Genomic DNA, 19,668 nt, shown 5'->3' on the forward strand with positions numbered 1-19,668 from the left:
CTTGCATCCCTGAAACATCACATAAGCCAACTAAAATTAACCACTGCTGTAAAATAGCAAGGTACACTGGAATGTTTGTTGTGCACCTGCACAAGTAGAAGCTTGATTTTATGGTATTTTTTGACCCTAAAGGGTCTTTCTAAGACCTGGAGCAGATACTTCAAATTAAAATGTTTGTTCAGACTCAAATGAGGACCCTTCAGGGTCAAAACATTAGGCCAGATCATGCTGCAGCCTGTTATCTATTATTGTAACCATCCAAAACAGGGGAGGAATGCTGGTACTTTCATTTGGTTTATGGCATGCCTAGGTATTTGAAAGCCTTTGGGAGGAAAGATTTAATCCATTATGTATTCACATTTCTGCCATCTGAAAGGTAGTAGTAACTTCCAAGTACTTTAAACCTGAGAGGATGCACACCGTGTTAGGGGGTGAACACCTTGTGCTCTGCACAGAAGCAGCACAGGTCAAACACTACAAATAAACATGTAAATGCAACAAAAGAGAGGATTAGGTGAACACAGAGCCCAGCTTCCCCCTGTCCACATTGATTTCAAACACTCAGAAACTAAATTGGGGCATAGGCTGGTGCTTCCCAGCATCAGAGCAAGAGCTAGTAGAGGTGTCACTGTGTCTCCAGCTCCACCACCTCATCACTGCAGCACAAATGAAAGCAGAAAGGGAGTGAATTTAATTCACCCCACTATGCAAGACCCTTTAGAGTCCAACACAAACAGGATTCCACAGCCAGCTCTCTTCACTGACTCCCATTTCCTGCCATGCTTCCTCCTGGGTCAGGAGAGGACACCAGCTCCTTCCCAGGAGAGAGGGATTCTCCAGTGGCAGCATCCAGCCCATTTAAAATCCAACGTGTGTAACAACAGTAGGAGCAGGATTAATCTGGTGGACCAGAGAGCCTGCCTAGTCTGGATTTACCTCTCATCATTTGGCTCTTACAGAAACAAAAAGTAGCCCCAGAAAACAAAGCTATACATTAAATACCTATAGGTTAAGAGGAAGTACAGCTACACATGGTACCATAACAACAGGATCCAAACAATGTCTGCAGGGTACTTACAACTCTCAGATCCCTTTAGGAACATGCACCAAGAAAGACTGACAGGCTTTGGGAAGGTGAGACACTGGTTTTGAGGCAATGAATATGCACATCTGCAGAACATTACTGACTTTTCTGCAATCAGTTGCTTCCTTCTCCCACTGTAATGTGCAGACAGGGAATAACTAAAGCATGCAGGGGTATTTCCCAGCTATGCAGTGAGGTTGACCAAAAGCTCCTCAGCTGCTGGATGCACCACCAGTGCCCTCTCTGCATCACCAGTGTGAGTCAGAGAGTCATGGAATCATTTAGATTGGAACGGACCTCTAAGAGCATCAAAATCCTTCAGGTCTCCTACAGAACCATCAGCTGGACACACCTATATTCCCTTTCCTTGTCACTTCTGATTTTAAGCATTTAGTAAATGCCTTTTTTTACTTGCTTCCTGCCCCCTTCTAGAAGGAGACGTACTGGGACAGTTCACAGTTGACCAAATTGAGGGTGAATGGACAATTTCTTCCAAGAAACCTCTGGACAGAGAAGATACGGAGAAATATCTCCTCAAGGTTATGGCCTCTGATGGGAAATTTCAGGCTACCACTGAAGTGGAAATTTTTGTACTGGATATCAATGACAACAGCCCTGAGTGTGGCCAGGTGAGATGTCTGTTCTGGGACATCAGGGGCATAAAGGGAGATCCTGGGAGGGAAGGAACACAATAGCAAAGAAGAAAGAACAGGCAGAGCATGTTAAAGGGTTTGGCTTGTCATAATTCTTCTCACACGATCCTGTTGCTTTGATTATGCTTAACTATTTTAATTAAGCTGCATGTCAAGCAAGAATATTAAGTCTAGCCTCCAAGTGTGTTTGCCAGCAGCAAGTGAGAGCCTAAGCATTATGAAGAGTAATTTTTGGCGATAAACAATGCCAGGAAGCCTCCTGGGAAGGGGCATGTAAATTACTGAGTTTTATATCCTGCTAAGCTGGGAGATTCCCATCAGGAGGTTTGTTGCTGTCGAGAGCTGATCGCTGGTGTGGACGTCACCCCTGGTGAGAACGAACAGAGGTGGTTACTTCCCAAAGGAGATTTAAAGGCTTGTGTGAAATAAGCTCACTGGTCCCAGTCCACACCCCAGCAGCCAAGAATGGGAGGCACATTGTGTTCCCCTATAAACCACACGGTTTATCCTTCTCTGTGAAGCTTCTGTTGGTCTGTTCCCCCCCATATGGGATGAGGTATTTTGGAGATGGCTCAGATGCCAACGATTTCTTCTGTCCTGTCCAGATATTCTACACTGGGAGAGTTTCTGAAGATGCTGGGCCAGGTCTTTTCATTTTGAAAATATCAGCGACCGACCCCGACGTCGGCAGCAATGCCCAGATAACCTACAGCCTGCACGGCCCCGGCGCGGAGGAGTTCCGGCTGGGCCCACACACAGGTGAGAGCAGGGCAATGGGATGCTTTTATCCTCTCCCTCAGCAACCCCCGAGAAATGCAAGCTCCCAGCATGGCTCAGCACTTACCTCCTCTTGAACAAACACAAGGAGCTCTTCATTCCAGCTGTCCCAAGCTAGGAAGGAATGGCCACAGCATCCAGGAGAGTGAGCTTCGCATCTTCCTGCTTGCTCTCTTTACAAATGTTGTTAAAATGAAGGGCAGACACTACTGCTAACAGCCAGGTCTCAAGGAGGAGAGAGCAGCAAGTATTTGGCTTGAGCCAAAGACACAAGTTCTAAATTCCAAAACACCTCTTGTCCCATCTTGGGCAGTGTATTTACCTAAACAGACTTTGTGATCATTCTAGAGATCACTTGGAGTTTGCTACATTGCAAAAAGCTCAATGCAGTACAGTTCAGAAGTACAATTTATTTATGAACAGTTTTATCCCATGATGGCATCCCTTGGATGAAGTTCAGCTGAATTTGCAGGACTCCCCACGCGAAGCCTTGCCAGGGCGCTGGCTGGCAGTGATCCAAGGATAGCCCTGAGCAATGTGGCGTGGACACATCACCACTATTAGCTCAATTATTGTCTCCCACGGTTCATCCAGGAAGGCAGCTGAACCTCTCTGAGGTCTTGTAGGCTGTGGCTGTGATTTCTGGAGACAGGACCACCTCCTGTTCTTTCCCACAGGGGAGCTGACCACATCTGCACCCCTTGACCGTGAGCAGAAGCCCACGTACCACCTTGTAGCCAAAGCCACCGACGGCGGGGGCCGTTCCTGCCAGGCTGATGTGACGCTGATCATTGAGGACACCAATGACAATGCACCAAGGTTCTTCCCCAGTCATTGTGCCGTGGCCGTTTTTGATAACACCACAACAAAGACACCCATTGCTGTGGTTGCTGCCAGGGACCTTGATGAAGGTGAGTCAGAATGGGATTTATGTGTTGGTAGAGTTCATCTTTCATTCTGAATAGAAGCTTTTGAAACCTAGGGAAGTGCTACAGCAATGAGTTTAGATGATTGAATCTTGGCGAAGATGTGCCTGGATCTCATCACTGACATGTTCTTGACTACTGGGCTGGCATCAGCATTTTTGTGACCCTGTTGGGAGTGCAGTATCTGTAGAAACATGCAGACCTTCTTTGAGAGCGTGCTCAGTAACTGTAACTGTGATGCACAGCACAAACTGTGACACAGGGATCCAAACTGGACAGAAACTTTATCAAGGGTGGGGACTGAGAATGTGTGGAATAAGGAATAAAAGGAGTTTTAGATATGGGCGAGGTAGGTGATCTGGATGGAGAGGTCCTCCTGAAGACACAAAGATATAGGTAAGGTTCCTAAGAAAGGAACTTTCAATAAACCTCTCCAGCAGAGACTGAATTTAGGATGACAGAGAAGCAAGATTATATTTATCTTCTTTGGAAGCAGATATGAAGGGAAATTACATTTGAGAACAAGGTAATTCAAGAGGGGAAACGCCAGTAAAGGCAGGCAGGTGACACTGGTGGGTAATGGTGAGGGTGGCCAGATGTCTGAACCTTCAGATGAGCAGGGGCACACTCAATGTTCATATGATGTTCATACAGCCTCCATTGTCCCTGCGACTGAAGGTCATTAAGTTCATATAGTCTTAATAGATTATAAATAAACCCAGCAGCATCCCTACCCATTAATTACTGCAGCCTGTCCCTTACCCTTCCAGGTCTCAACGCTGAGGTGGTCTATTCTCTGTCTGACTCCGCCAATGGACACTTTTCAATTGAGGAAACCACAGGGGTGATCCGCCTGGAAAAGCCTCTGAAGGATTCCCAGCACTCAGCGTTTGAGCTGACAGTCTGTGCCACTGACCGAGGCACCCCGGAGCCCCTTTCTTCTCTGGGCACTGTCACTGTCTCTGTTGTGGATCTCAATGAATACCTGCCTGTTTTCCTGGCCCCTGAATACGTGGCCATGGTAAAAGAAGACGTGGCTGTGGGTACCGAGGTCCTCAACTTGTCAGCCTTGACGAGGGACAATGCAGAAAACACAGAGATCAAGTATGAAATTGTGAACGGCAATGACCACGGGAAATTCCAGCTCAATTCAAACACAGGTAAAATGATCTTGTGCCCAAGCAGGTCCAGGTTGATCCAACATCAAAGGCTGTCTCTGTGTGCATCTTCTCTGGTTCTTCTCCATTTGGCTCCCACTTCTGCTCCCTTCTGTCTATACCCAGCACAAGGGTAGGGAATACAGTCTTCCTTTCTACTCCAAATTTTGCCATCCAGGTCACTTAAGGAGTGATCCAAATCTTGCTGAAATTAATGGAAAGATTATTTCTATGTGTCTGAGACCTGAGACAGGTCCATGTGAATGAGGGATACATGGAGAACAGGATGAGGAAATTTTCCCACTTCAAAATGCAGGAGAAAGTGGTTTCATTTAAAAAGTCTTTCCATCAAGGTCCCACGAGGAACCTCCAGCCCAGGGTAACAGGCAGCTTTATTGAGTAGCACTCAATGAGCACAGATAATAGCACCCCAACCATGGGCAGGTGTTGAGCCAGGATTACCAGACAAATAAAGCCCTGTTCTGTTTGCACAGTGATGTGATAAGAGCTGTTATCAGAAGGCCAGTGTTAACTCCCTGAAACAAGCCCTTGGCTGCGTCAGCAATGGCCTTCTGCCCTCGTCTGTAACATCCTCATCAATGGAGCCTCAGCCTCTCTGGTCACACAGCTCTTGCTAATTATTCCACATCAAGGTGGTCAAAGTTAGGTCAACTACACTGTTTCAGCTGGCAGTTTGGCAGTTGCCTTGGCATATCTGAAGTATTCCAGGAAATCTCACATGCCATTCATTCAAAGTCTTTTCTGTTGTTTCTTCCCCATCTGACAATGCAGGTGCCTTATACATAAACGGGAGCCTGGACTTTGAAGCAAGTCACGAGTATTACCTGTCCATTGAGGGCACGAGGAAGGGCTCAGCCTCTCTCAGCGATGTGACCATGGTGGTGATCAACATCACTGACATTAATGACCATGCACCAGAGTTCATCCAAGACCCTTACTTCACTGATATCCGGGAGGATGCTGCCGTGGGAGAAATCATCCTCACGGTATGATTATGAACCAGGCCAGCTGTCTTTACCTAGTCTTTATTTGTGCTATGCATTATTCACTCCTCTTGTGCACTTTTCCTTGGACACAGCGACCTCAGTGGGCTTGTGACATTCAACATCTAAAAATAAAGCATGACTTTAAAAAAGGATGATTGGCAGAATTCCTGAGACTCCATAGACAAGGAAAACACTTTGCTTTATAAGACACCTTTAAGGGAAAATTAGGAGTGGTCTCAGGAACTTTGAGAACATCCCAAGAAAACTAAAATGCTTGAAAAAAGACAATGCCCTTGTGACCTGGGGAAGGCAGAGGCTTCTCTGGGCAGAATAGCAGAGCCCAAGGTGATGTGGAGTTCCCTGTCCAGCCTGTTACCATCACAGGGGTGGTAAAGTCAGGGAAGGGACTAGGAGAAAGCTGAGAAAACTATGTTGTCTTGAAAAAACTATTGGATGACACTTACTCAAATCACCTTCCTTTCCCCCTCCTCATTTGAGGCAAGCTCAAACCAATACCCTTAAATGACAAAGTGGTCCCTTTTCTCCATGGCATGTCCTTTTTGGCCCAAGGGTCCTAGCAGGGCTTTTTTTTTTCTCCAAACAGGTGTCAGCTGATGACTTGGATGGGTCAATGAACAATCAGATCACATATTCCATCGTGGAAGGGAACCCTCTGGGACACTTTGCCATTCAACCCAAAAATGGGCAGATCAGCATTGCCAAGCATCTGGACAGGGAGGAGGTGAGTTCAGGAAAATGAGAATGGGAAGGCTGAAACAGATTTGTCCCAAAAGACTGAGGGAGAACAGTATGCTCAACTACCTCCTGTTTTCTGAATTATTTACTCATAATATTGTAGGTAGAAGACAAGGCATTGATTTGTTTTCTAGACTCAAAAATACTGCAGTAGGAAGGCTATACTGCAGTATAGCATCATAGAATGGTTTGAGTTGGAAGGGACTTAAAGGATCATCTAGTTCCAGCCTCTTCCATAGGCAGGGACACCTTCCACAGCTCTGAGTTTTGGTCTGCTCCACTGGTACTTCAAGCTGCCTGGGTGAGAGTCAGCCCCAAACTGGAAACCAGCATAGCTGGGTTCTGCTTCTCTGCATTACAGCATTAGAGAAAACAGGTGTGGGGAGGAGAAAGGTCACCTGGACAATCTCTCATTCATAAAACACCAGCAGCTTGTCTAAGCCTGCCAGAGTCAGAAGTCTTTGGACAAGATGGTGGAATTCTTGGGATGTCCTGCACAGGAACAGGAGCTGATCCTGATGGGTCCCTTCCAGCTCAGCTTATTCTGTGATGCTACGATTCTTAAACCACTACTGACAGGTGTTTGCCCAGCTTAGTTTCATCCATCTTTGCCAAGTTGTTTCTCTTCTCTGCAACTGTTGTGAGGCTGATTTAGTTTAGCAATGAGCTTTGATTGAGATTTATGGATGGAGAGCCTTAGCCAAGGGCAGAGCTGTTGAGGCCATAGCGCATGGCCTTGGGCATTTCAACAAGCTGCAGCAGAATAAAACTTCATTGTGAAAAAGCCACCATTCTGCCATTTCTCCAAGTAATCCTGCACTACAAATCCTCCAGATCCCCAGTTACTCCCTGACAGTTCGAGCCACAGACAACGGCCACCCTGCTCAGTTCAGTGATGTCCCTGTGCACATCCATGTGTCCGATGTCAATGACAACCCTCCTCGGTTCTTCCAGCTCAACTACAGTGTGGTGGTGCAGGTAAGCCAGGAGACACTTTGTTGTCCCAATCCCTCTCATGGCACTAAGGAACTCATGCCTGGGCTGCTGTTGGAGCAGAGTGGGGAGACAGTGATGAATCATATTGCTGCTTTGTGCTCTGTGTGTTCTGGGGAGGGAGTGGGATTCGTTTCCCTGTTCCTGATCCAGCAGCTGCTGGGGCACTGTAGGTTCCCCTGGGCCATTTCTCTTTGCTTACCTTGCTCCAACAGCATCTTTCTCCATTTCAGGAGAAGGCTCCCGTGGGGACAAGTGTCCTGGAGCTGATTATGAGTGACAGAGACTCCCCAGAAAATGGACCACCATACTCATTCCAGATCACCCAGGGCAATGATGGGAAAGCCTTTGAAGTCACTCAAAATGGTCTGCTGGTGACATCATCTGTCCTGAACAGAAGAATGAAAGAACAGTACCTATTGCAAGTCCAGGTAGAGCCTGTGTTCTGGTGTCTGAATTCCCCAGCCAGCTTAAGTAGCAATAAAATGCGATTAACATGGCCCAGCTGAATGAAAACATCTCTGGCTTTGAAGAAATCCAATCCAGGCACAAATTGTGCAGCTTGGAGCCAGCTGCAGAGCTCATTTTCTCCACACAGTCTGCCCACAAGAAGCAGGGGGCCAGCTTCTCTGTTGATAAAATCAGATAATATGATCATGAAAAATACTCTGTCAGCAGTTTCCTTAGACAGATGCTTTCCCCATAATCATTCTAGTGAATTCCAATTTAGAGTGAGACCTGGATCTGGTCCTACAAGCTTTCTCTAATTATCCTTGTCATTTAAGAAGTGGTTCAAGTTCCTCTTCAAAAAGGATTTGTATTGTTGCAGAATGAATTCATTATTTTTCAATGTTATCAGTAAGGATAGTCCATTACAAACAAAAGGATAATAACATGTAAAGTACATACTTCTTCAGTAATGGCAGTTGTTGTAAAAGCTGGGTACTATTATATTACAAACCTCAACCTCTAACTGCTTAGCATTAGGGAGAAACTTATCCCATAATCTGATTATTCGCATTTTTCTGTTTGAGGTTCCTTGACTCAGTGCTAGACAGACATTGTCAGAGGTGGCACAGGGGCATTAACAGCCCGGAAGGTGAGCGAATGTGCTGATGTGCGTAACTGCTTTACACCTCCGTGCACTCAGTTACTCATGGAACTGCAAAGATTGGCAACATCACCAAAAATTATGAACCCTCAGGAATTCAGAGCCACTCAGAGGTGCCTCAGCTGTTGCTGAGTGCACAGGAAAGTGACCCCACTGCTAGCAGAAGGCCTCAATCAGTCTCCATCCTGGAAGGGGTGCTGCTCTTTCCCTGGGGCCTTCTCCAGGCAGAGCACCAACACTGCTGCCAATTTTTCCCATTCCTTCTTCATTCCCAATCTGCTGCCTGAGAGCTTCTGCTCACTGCTCCCTAAAAGGCACTCTCCTTTGCAAGACCTCGCCAGTCAGGTGAGGTGACAGTACATCAGCATGTGGCTATAACAGATCCTTCTGTTGCCAGGTCTCTGACAGCGGCATCCCTCCCCTCTCCTCATCTGCATTTATAAATATCCAAGTGACTGAGCAGAGCCAATACGCCCCCTCGGCCCTTCCCCTGGAAATATTCATCACCACCAACGAGGAAGCCTTCCGAGGTGGCGTTCTGGGCAAGATCCACGCCACGGACCGGGACCCCCATGACACGCTGGTGTACACTTTGGTGGCTCAAATGCCCAAGGAGGGTCTCTTCTCTGTTGGGGCTGCAGATGGGAAGATCATTGCTGGGGACAAGCTCCCCCACGGCCACTACCTTCTGAACGTGACAGTCAGTGATGGAACGTTCACAGCCACCACGAGCGTCAGCGTCCACGTGTGGTGCTTCACGCAGGAGGCCTTGGACAAGGCAGTGGTGCTGCACTTCCGACACCTCTCCCCCGAGGAGTTTGTGGGGGACCACTGGCGCAACTTGCAGAGATTTCTGGGGAACATCCTTGTCACCCGGCGCCAGAACATCCACATGGCCAGCCTGCAGCCTGCAGCCGCCTCTGATGGAGTGGATCTGCTCCTGGCTGTTGGAGAGCCACACGGCTCCCTGTACGAGCCGCGGGTGCTGGCGAACAAGCTCACTGGGTCAGCTGGGGAGATGGACCAGCTCGTCGGGCTCCGGATGAAGAAAGCGATCCATGTGCCCTGCCATGGGTCAGACTGTGCCCACCGTGTCTGCAAGGAGACCATCCAGCTGGATCCAGGCATGATGTCTACGTACAGCACTGCCCGGCTCAGCGTCCTCACCCCACGGCACAGCTTGGAGCAAATTTGCTCATGCAATGGTGAGCCATCCTTCCTGGCAGTGTCTGACCCTATAAACCTGGGCATGTTGTGTTTTCCTTCAGTACTTTGTAGAGCATCTGGATTTTCCATGGGATTAGGTTGCCCAGTGACCAAGAGCTCTACCCACAATTTCAAAGACTCTTAGAGTCTGAAAGTTTCACATAGTCTACTTTTAAAAATTAATCTCCTGTAGCATTTAATAACAGCAACATCTGTCTCTGTCATTGGGAAAAGTCACTCATACATAGCTGGTAATGAAGGTCAGTGATCAGAATTTTGATCCGTGATCTCATGTGTTAATCCTGGGCCTGGAAAAGCACAGAGTAACTGATAAATTTGAGGAAAGCCAAATAAAGCATATTTGTTATACTGGCTCTAGAATACTTCAAGAAATAATTGGAGGGAGCAGGGATCAGTAACACTAAGGCAGGAATGTAAGGGGATACCACAGAATAATATAAAGACTTACTAAGGATGGAGAAATTCAAGGGTGTTGTAGACCACGCTGAGAGCACTTTGAAGGACAGAAATAGCCAGGCTGATATTTCAGGGCTGCTTCACAGCTGAGTGCATAGAATACCAGGAGCTCCCAGTGGGACTGTGGTAGATGCATTGTGGGGATGCATGGGTTACCGTGGGTGGGACTGCTCCTGGACAGCTGTGGCATCAGGCTAGGAAAAGAAGAAAAGTTCGATGCAGTCCACAGGCTCAAAGTGCCACAAAGATGAGACCTTTCTTTCATTCTCCTTTCAGGAACAGCTGTGAGGTTTGGAGGCCACAGTTTCATTTGGTACCAGCACTCCCAGGCTGGCTCCTGGCACATGCACTTTCGCCTCAAGACCCACCAGCATCACGCGGTCGTGTTCTACGCCAACGGGACTGACCACGCCACTCTGGAGGTGTGTATTGCAGTGCAGGGGGATTTCTCTCCAGAGTTAAAAAACCTTACTCTTTCAGGGAAGGGAATCACAGAAAGGATATGCAAAAATATGTACCCTTAGCAATATATGTAGCTGAAATGTAAGACTTGGGAAGAGCAAGTGAGAGCCAAGCACAGTTTGGCAATTGCTGCAGCCACAACTGTGAATTGTTCTTTACATCTGTGAATGCATGTGTTGGTTTCTGGTGTGAAGTCATCAGACATCCACAGCAGGTGTACATCACCTTCTTTCCTACAGTTTGCTTCTTCATTCCTCTCTTGCATCACACCTCCCAGGACAAAGAATTTACCAGGTGGAGTTGTCCACAGACTGGTCTGCTTCTACTTTAGCAAAGGGCAAACTTCCCCTCAGACCTCAAATTAAAGGTCCTTTACAATAATGGGCAGAACAGACAAAACAGGAGTCCTAAATTATATTTTTCACACACACCCCCTCTTTTCAACCACTTTCTTCAGATGGTTTCACTATTTTAGACACCTGCAGAGACAGGAACATTTCATTTTGATCACTCTCCTCCCTTTGACTGAACACTGAACCTACCAAAGCATTCAAAGATCATCTCCCTTTTCTGCCTTGGCAACAGAAGGAAAGCAGCAGATGACTTAATAGGGGTTTTGTATATTCCTCATCAACTGAACTCAGACTAATTGGAGACTAAGATCACAGGACATGCTTACAGCTTACAGAGATTTGTCCTTGCGACTGATCACATTGAGATCTACACACTATATCCTACCTGGAAGTGTTCATCCTGTCCTTGAATTCCCCCATCCCTTCTCATGGTTTCACAACCCCATCTTCCTATTGTGAAACACTTGTCTTTCCACTGTTACAAAAGGCAGGGAACTGCACAGCAGCCAACCCCCACACACATAACCTGTCACACATATTTCAAGCTCCTGCTGCCACAGCCATCACTCCTGAAGAGCAGGAACAGAGAAATACCATCCACATGTCCTCATCTCTGAGAGTGACCTTACGCTGCACTGTAAAGGGCCAGTGAGAAAAATTTCTCAAGAAGGGTCTGAAGCTTTCTACCTCACCTCTGGGAAGGAGAGTCACCAAATAGTTCATCAGAAGGAATCCAGCACTTTAGATGGTGCTCAGGAAGTACAAGAAGGCAAGGAACTCCATTGATCCAGGCCAAGGGATCAAGGGAGTCAAGGGAGAAAAGGCTCATTGTTGGTGGAGTTCAGTGAGCCCATGATCTCCTGTGCCCAAGCTTGTCTCCACAAGCTTTTCAATAGGAAACATTCATAAAGCCTCCTCCATAAAAGAGCCTGTGAATCATTTCTTTCCTGACTCACTTTATTAGCAATATCTTGGGGATAAAAACATTTCTAAACAACCTGGCCTGATAAAAATGAAGGAATCCCTCAAGATTTTAAACTTTGTAAATTGCAGTACTCTGGATAGGAGCCAAAGCCTTGAAACGACCATAAATGATGGTTTGTAGAGGATGAGCTCTCCCAAGTGCATGAATATCATCACTTTTCCAGTCTCTCAGCTCTCCTGATCATCAGAAATAGGTTGCAGCAAGAGGATGGCAGACCAGGCAAACTGGGAAAGGTTTGGCAGCCTGTCAGTTCTTGCTCCAGGGAATCGAGTTCTCAGCTGTCTCCCAGCCCCAGAAATTGATAAGCCAAATCTACAGACCCATCTGAAGTGAAATCATGTTCCTGCAGATGAAGTGAAGTGACAAAGTTCTCTGGTGTGCTTGCCAATTGTGCAAAGGGATTTACACACGTGTTGCCCTGAGGCCCTTCCATGGCATGTGCCAGCTGCTTCTTTTTCTTCCTTCCTTCAGCAGTTGCTTTCTCCTCCTACTGGGATTTATTTATACCGTGGGCTTCTCTAAGTTAACTATTGTGCTGCTCTGCTTTTGTCCCCTCCAGAGTAGCCCTTTCATATTGTATGTGGGTTTTTCTAGAGTCAGTGTAGCCCATGATCATTCCTCCTCTTCTAAACCCCTTCCAGGAATCATCCCTCCTCGTCCCATGGACATCACTCTTGCCTGGGTTGAATTGCTTGGTGTTACACAGCAGGCTTTGCAGGTTTCCCACAAACACTTCATTCCATCTCTTTTTTCCTTTTCCATAGGCTCTTGGCTTCTGTGAGAGAGAGGTTTCATAAACAAAGCACTGGGGAGATAAAGGTGAAAAAGGGGTTTAACCCTGACTTCACCCTGAAACAGCACAGCTAACTTTTCCTTTCTCCATCCTCTATGACTTTTAAAGATGAATCTTGGGCCAGGAATAGGAATTTCTGATGTTGTTGTTTAATGCAGAAGACATTGGTGTGGTTCACTTTCAGCAGCTCAGTACCTTGTCTCTCTCCAGTCTGGCAGAGATCAAGAATCCTTGATTGGATTGTAGCACATATCAGTAGCTTTGGCCTGGCATTCCAGCATGGGTACAACAGTAATTCCTTTCTCTGCCTCCCAAGTCCTCCTTTTCTCCTCCAGAGAAAGCTGCCAGTGCTTCTCCTCAACAAGATTCTTTCAGCACCCTCACCCCTGCCAGAGGGGCCACTGCTCCAGCACCTTCCCTGCCACTAATGAGACATTGAGAATAGAACAAAAACCACGTGGCACAGAACAGGAGTCCATCTGTGACTGGTGATGCACTTATGGATAGTCTGAATGCCAGGGCTCTGATCAGGCTCAAGAAGATGGGAGGAAGGGCAAGCAGCTGCAGCAGTAGCGGTACGATCCCATGGCTCTGCTCTCTGTTACGTGGAAAGATGAGCTTCCCTCCTTGCATGCTGGTCAAAGGCTGCAGGGAAGGACCACGGGTGAAATTGTGTCAGAGGGATATTTTGCAAAATAAAGGAAGTTGCAGTCACTTAAACAGGCTTTAATTGATCCAAGCATAGGTTAATACTGGTGAAAGGGACTGCATTTGCCTAGCTGGTACTTCTTGGAATCAGAAAGTTGGGAGTCATCTCAATTGTCAATGTGAAGGCAGGGAGAGAGGGGAACAAGCAGCAGCAGGAATGTTGAAACCCTTCATAAACACCAGCCACCCGTGTCACAGCTACCTGTGACTTGTGTGTTTTACAGGTGGTTAATGGAGTGCCTCAGCTTGGGTACAGCTGCCGGGGGATCTCCGCTGGGAACCTCTCCTCCTCGCGCTTTGTGAGCGACGGCGAGTGGCACTCGGTGTTCCTGGAGGTGAAGAACACCTCGGTCCGCCTGCTCATCGATGGCCTGGGAAATGCCTCTCTCCAGCTGCCAGGGACCTGTAGCATCTCCCAGGGCAGACAAGACCTGATTTTTGGGGGCCTCCGGCAGTCGCTGCAGTCGCAGAGAGTCACACGGGGGTTCAGGGGCTGCCTGGACGTGGTTGCCATCAACGGCAGAGAAGTGGTTCTCCTTCCTGGGAAAGGGCAATCGAAGGAAGTCTTGGAGGAGGTGGGGATAAGGCAGTGTTGCTCCCCCACTGGTGCCTGCAGCAGCAACCCTTGCCTCAACAACGGGATGTGCTCCGAAACTCATGGAGGAGGTATGTGAACATCCCACGCAGAGCTAGAGGAGGGCAATAAGCAGTGGTGGGGGGGAAAGATGCAGCAACTTTATTCATCCCCATGGAGGGGCTATTCCAGAGGGGAAGCAGAGGTCCTCTGTCCCAGGGGACCTCAAGTGACTCAGTGCAGCAGCAGCTGCAGGGTATGAGATCATCATCCTGGCTCTCACCAGTGGACCATGGCCCCAGAGGGCAGGAAGGTGTTTCTAAGGAGTGTGCATGACATAGGAGAGCAGAGTGTTGCCAAAAACTCGAATGCAAATAGAAATTCCACCCACCCCTCTGCATCCTTTTTGCTTAAGGAGCTGTTAACAAAGGTGGAATCAGGCAAGATGGGATCATGCGGTGATGGCATCTGGGCAGAAACAAGCCAAGATCTTGGCCTCTTCCCACTGCAGCGAGCAGCTCCCCAGGGCTATGCAAAGGGATATGGGAAAACCGTAAGCTCAGATCCAAGAGTCCCAGGCTAACATGGCGTGCACACACCCAAAAGAGGTTTGATACAGGCTCTGCCCTAGGCAGTGTCACTGCTGCCCCGTTCCTGCCATCAGAGGGGCTCCTTGCAGTGAGCTGTATCACAGGGACAGGGGCTGTGAGGAGAGGAGCTGCTCCCAGTGATGTCCACCCGTGTGTCACTACCCTACACCTCGTCGTAGCTGCCAGCACAGCAGGGCTGCACCCCATAACACCCCGTGTATGAGATGGGTACTGCCTGTGCCTCAGCCCCTCCGAGGGGCAGTGGGATGCTTCCCACGCTGCTGCGTGGGGCAGAAGCTGCTCCTGCAGCTCTGTGCTCTTTGGGGCCCTTGCCAAAGCACACCCTGCCCAGCGAGCAAGTGAGGACAGAGGAGGCACCACCTTCTCCTGCCGTGCCCGCTGCCTCTGGGAACAAGATTCCCAGCTCTGTCGACTCAGCAGCTGCCTGGTTCAGGTGAACTTGTTTGACACCAGATGTAAATGTACAGAACAGTTAAGTCTGGCTGGCACTCAGAGCTCAGCCTTCAGACCTTCTGCAGAGAAAACCTCTCTGGCTGGGCTGGAAGGGGCTCAAAGCCCATGAGGGGAAAACACATCTCTGCAAGGCATCCCCTGCTTTGAGAATACAGTGGGAGGGGGAGGTGAAAAATCACTCCCTCAGTAATAACCTAATGATCATCCAATGCCCTTCCCATAGTTTCCTTCCAAGATGAAAAATTTCTCCTGCAAATGGCCCAACTGACCAGGAAAGAGCTTGTGAGACATGGCCTCAGGCAGGACACTCCTGCAGGGAAGGGATTGCTCAAGGGATGTTTATTTGTGAGGTTATCCTGGTTGCTTGGCTTCCCTGAGTGCCATGGGCTCAGTCGTGGGGACCCTGGGCAGGCAGCACGAGTTTATGCAAAGCTGTGCCCAGGGATCTCAGGCGTGGGATTAGAGCACAGGCAGGGACTCGCCTGTGGGAGCGAGCCCAGGGAACCACGTGGCCGTGTGAGAACTCACCTGTGGGGAGAGAGCCCGGGCCAGCCCAGCACCACCCCAACCACAGCACTCAGGACCACAAACACCAGTGAGCCCCACATCCAGGACATGTGTTTGGGCACACACAGCCCTGTGGGCAATGTCAAGCACCTGCTGCACCGGTGTTAGCACATCCCTCTGGTACAGCCACTGACACACATGTGGGAACAGGCCCACCGTTGTTTGCCCCATGCTCTACAGCAGGGTTCAGCTTGTGGGTGAGCAGCAAAGACTTTTCAAGTGTGCTGCAAGGTGGAAACTCTGGATTTCCTGCATGACAGCACCAGCCAGGTGACGAGCAGGAGCTCAGCACAGCCAGGGACATTCCCATGCTTAGGGCTACACTAAACAGCAGCCAAAAGCACAAACAGCCAGAGCCCCCTCCAAGTCCCTGGCTGTGCTGGGTTTCTCTCTGGCTGTGAGCAGACATCTCCTGTAAGCAGGAGAAACTCGGCATGTTGAGACAGGCACTTCATACCACGAGAACTCGCAGGACCAAAGACTCCTGAGAACAACAAATTACAGGGGATTGCACTTAGCAGAGTCAGAAACGGTGAATCAGCCAGCCAAGTTCCCTTTCTTTTATCCCAGATTTGTCCCTCAGCTTCTCCATGCAATAAAGCTGTGCCCTGACTGCATCTCTGGTCTGTGTCAGGAGAGGACAAGCTTGACTTGTTGCTCAAACAGCTCCCTAGTGCCACTGCATTGCCCCAGAGTGGCCACCCAACCTCCAGCAACTACACCAGGTCCTGTAAAACACCCACCAGGCCTCCAGGGATGGTCTGGGTGCCCCCCAGCACCTGCTGCAGCAGCAAATACCTGCGCCTGGGTAGCTGTGTTGAGCCCTCTGTGGGGGCCATCAGCACCAGGCACTGCTCCTCCCTGTTCCTGCCCGTTTTTCCACACAGATATGTTCACTCTCACCCTCTCCAGGTTACACCTGCATCTGCCCCGGGCTGTTCTCTGGTGAGCACTGTGAGCTTGGGGACAGTCCCTGCGAGTCCAAGCCCTGCCTGCATGGGGGGACCTGCACCGTCTCAGCCACCGGCTACTCCTGCCACTGCCCTGACTGGTACCTGGGCGAAAGGTAAGGCCTGGGGGGGCTTTGGGACAGGTGGCATCCCATGATGGGCTGCAAACATGAGCATAGCACATTTCTGGAGCTCGCCAGATCCCCGCACTCTGGGATTAATTGCAAACAGCGGGTACCTGAGCATTGTAGCTGGGAGGTGTAAGGGCAGAGCTGAGCGGAACAGATCACAAATAACTCTGCCATCGTGTGGCCATTGCCCCTCTGTGCCCATCTCCTCTGAGCAGGAGGGAAAACAGAAAAATCTCCTCTGCTCAACAGCTGCTTTGGTGCCTGCAGGTGCTGTGGGGCAGTTCAGTGCCTCTCCTTGCTGGGGGAGAGTCTCTCCCCGCATGCTCCTGCTCCCTGTGACAGGAGCTGAGTTCAGCAGTAATGGGAACACCTTGGCTGTGGTGGGGGCAGCTCAGCTGTGGCGGGGGGCCTGGCAGCAGGGTACAGGCAGACACTGCACTGGGTGGTAGGAGGGTGCTCTGAGGTTGGGGGAAGCTGCCTGTAAGGTGCCCCCTGCTTCAATAGCCTGAACACCCATCCTGCAGGTGCTAAAGGCACCTTTTCTATCCAGGACCAGCTCTACAGAGCTCATGTAAAGGAAATCTCTGTCCCAGCTCACAGCTGTGATTCATCCAATTCAACCAATTCAAATCTCAGCTCAAGGCAATGGGCATTACCACCCCACCCAGCAGCCCCTCCAAGACCCCCACCCTGCCTCCAGCCCATCCTGGTCAGAGATTTCCAGTGCAGGCTCCAACAGCATCACACCCAGTTCATCTTTCTGCCTTGCCCATTTAGCCAGGATGAGCACTGGTCCTGTGGATCAAGGCAAAGGCAGAAATTACCCGTGCAGCTCTTGGAATAAAAGCCTGTAGCTGAGCATTAGGTGGCAGTGTAATACCTGAAATCAGCCGGAGCCTGTGGGTGCACGTTGCACGCACCAGCTCACACATCCTAAATCACTGACTACAACAAGAGCAGTGCAAACCTCACAGAGTTTGTTCAGTAATAAGAACAAAAAAAGGAAGGAAAGCCAATAAAGCCTTGTATGTTCCCCCTAGCATGGGGAGGTCATTGCTGTTGGAAGGTCCCCTGTACTGTTGGCAAATATTTAGGTTGTATGGGCTGGAGCAGGACAGAGAATCAGAAATTCCATCTTGGTTCTGCAGATGGTCCATAAAATACCAAAAGTCCTCTCCAACAAGGATGTCCACTCACCACCTCACAGGGCAGTCTTTCCCCCAAATATTTGCAGCAACCTGCAGACATCCACCGACCATCCAGAGGCTCCACAGAGCTTGAAGGACGTGGGAGACTTCTTAAGAGGTTAACACACCTTTGACTGACCCTGGGCTCCCTGATTTAACAGGATGAGAGCACCTCTCTATGCAGTGTTAGCCCTGGAACTACGAACACCCCTCTGAGGCAGGAAGCCCGCCATTTTAATTTGGGCACATGACTGAAAAATAGGACCACCCTGTAAAACATGGTCTCTTGAAAAGCATCGTTTTATACTCAAAGATCCTCTGCCAGGATAAGCAGGGAGCAAGAATCCAGCGAGGGAGGAAGAGCAGACCAGGATAGAGCATCCTTGGGTGGTGTAAGCCAGAGCCCTGAACAGGATGAGGCAGTTTTGGTGCATCCCAGACTGATGGTGGTTATGTCCATCCCTTTCTCCCCACAGGTGTGAGAAGCTGGCGGAGGAGTGCCAAGACAACCCGTGCCACAACGCCGGGCGCTGCGTGAGCAGCCAGGGCTCCATCCACTGCATCTGCCCGTCGGATTACCAGGGGGACTACTGCACCCAGCCCATCATCACCCCCGCCATCGTGCCCACGCAGTGGGCGCTGGGTCCCGAGGAGATCGCGGAGATCGCGGCCGGCGTGCTGGGGGCGGCCATCCTGGCCGTGGCCTTCGTGCTCATCCGCAAGCGCTGCCGCCACCGCGCCAAGGCGCACAAGCCAGTGGCCCGCGAGGACCCCGACCTGCTGTCCAAGAGTGAGTTCTCCAAGAGCGTGGGTGTGGGCACCCAGGGCGTGCCCCCCATCGAGCTCAACATCCTCAGTGACGCGGCGCACAACAACCTGGACCGGGCCACGCCGGAGCAGCGCAAGGCCACCGGCACCCCGGAATTCGTCACCTTCAACTCGGCCAATGCCCCAAAGCACCGGGGCACCATCGTGTGCAGCGTGGCCCCCAACCTGCCTCCCGCTGCACCCCCGTCCAACTCTGACAACGAGTCCTTCATCAAGTGCACCTGGGCCAGGGAGGAGATGGGTCAGTAGCCACAGCTTTTTCTTGCTCTTACACATCCCTCTTCCCCTTGGGAAGTGGATCTGAGGTTTGGAAATGTGAAGGAGAAATGGTGTTGGCTAAAGCCAAACTAAGCAGGGGCAAATACTGCCTGAGCCCTGCTGTAGGGCCTTCATTGGCTCTTTCTTCCCTGTCCACCAGTACATTCCAGTTTTCTGCTTTAACCTGCTCAGTCAGCAGGGAAACCATTAATACATAGCAGGCTGTGATCCTGGGTAAAACCCCCTGAAAAAAAGAGAAAAATTGAAGGAAAAACTTAAGATCCTAAAAGTCAGTGGGAGTTTAAGTGAAGACATTTGCATCAGTGCTCCTGGGCAAAGGGATCATCACATTCTCGGGGAAACACCTTGAATGGCTCTGGACAGCAGGGTTACTCCATGCAGGAGTTCCTCACAAGAGTAACTGCAGGGAAAGGGAGAGATCCAGGGGATCACTGGATCACTGCCCCAATCCCTTCATAGCATGAGTTTCTTGCATCCAAACAGCATGATGAAGTGTGTCTTTTGGATGCTCAAGTAGTGGATACCTGTAGGCTGGTGGAAACATTGCCTCAGCACAACCAGGGGTGATCTCAGGTCCCTGCAATTCCCAAAGTAGCAACTACACCTCCCCTGTCCCCTTGTCTCCTCCCCAGTCTGCCAC

General features: G+C 49.7%; 2 protein-coding genes across 2 annotated transcripts in view; one reads left to right on the forward strand and one right to left on the reverse strand.

Moving 5' to 3' along the window:
* The window catches only part of FAT2 (FAT atypical cadherin 2), a gene marked incomplete at both ends in the record, with an annotated part of 43,517 nt that overhangs the window by 23,215 nt on the left and 634 nt on the right, over nt 1-19,668 (forward strand). Inside the window, 13 exons of the mRNA XM_082291122.1 lie at nt 1,517-1,713; nt 2,343-2,496; nt 3,192-3,425; nt 4,211-4,600; nt 5,390-5,604; nt 6,209-6,346; nt 7,195-7,338; nt 7,587-7,784; nt 8,862-9,669; nt 10,424-10,569; nt 13,673-14,114; nt 16,566-16,719; nt 18,398-18,990. Coding sequence (XP_082147248.1) covers nt 1,517-1,713; nt 2,343-2,496; nt 3,192-3,425; nt 4,211-4,600; nt 5,390-5,604; nt 6,209-6,346; nt 7,195-7,338; nt 7,587-7,784; nt 8,862-9,669; nt 10,424-10,569; nt 13,673-14,114; nt 16,566-16,719; nt 18,398-18,990 — 3,813 coding nt within the window. The remainder of the gene's footprint in view (nt 1-1,516; nt 1,714-2,342; nt 2,497-3,191; nt 3,426-4,210; nt 4,601-5,389; nt 5,605-6,208; nt 6,347-7,194; nt 7,339-7,586; nt 7,785-8,861; nt 9,670-10,423; nt 10,570-13,672; nt 14,115-16,565; nt 16,720-18,397; nt 18,991-19,668) is intronic.
* The window catches only part of LOC309578463 (proton-coupled amino acid transporter 1-like), a 57,980-nt gene that overhangs the window by 12,790 nt on the left and 25,522 nt on the right, over nt 1-19,668 (reverse strand). The window lies entirely within an intron of this gene.

The sequence above is a fragment of the Coloeus monedula genome (genome assembly GCF_965178545.1).
Source record: "Coloeus monedula genome assembly, chromosome: 15".
Lineage (NCBI taxonomy): Eukaryota > Metazoa > Chordata > Aves > Passeriformes > Corvidae > Coloeus > Coloeus monedula.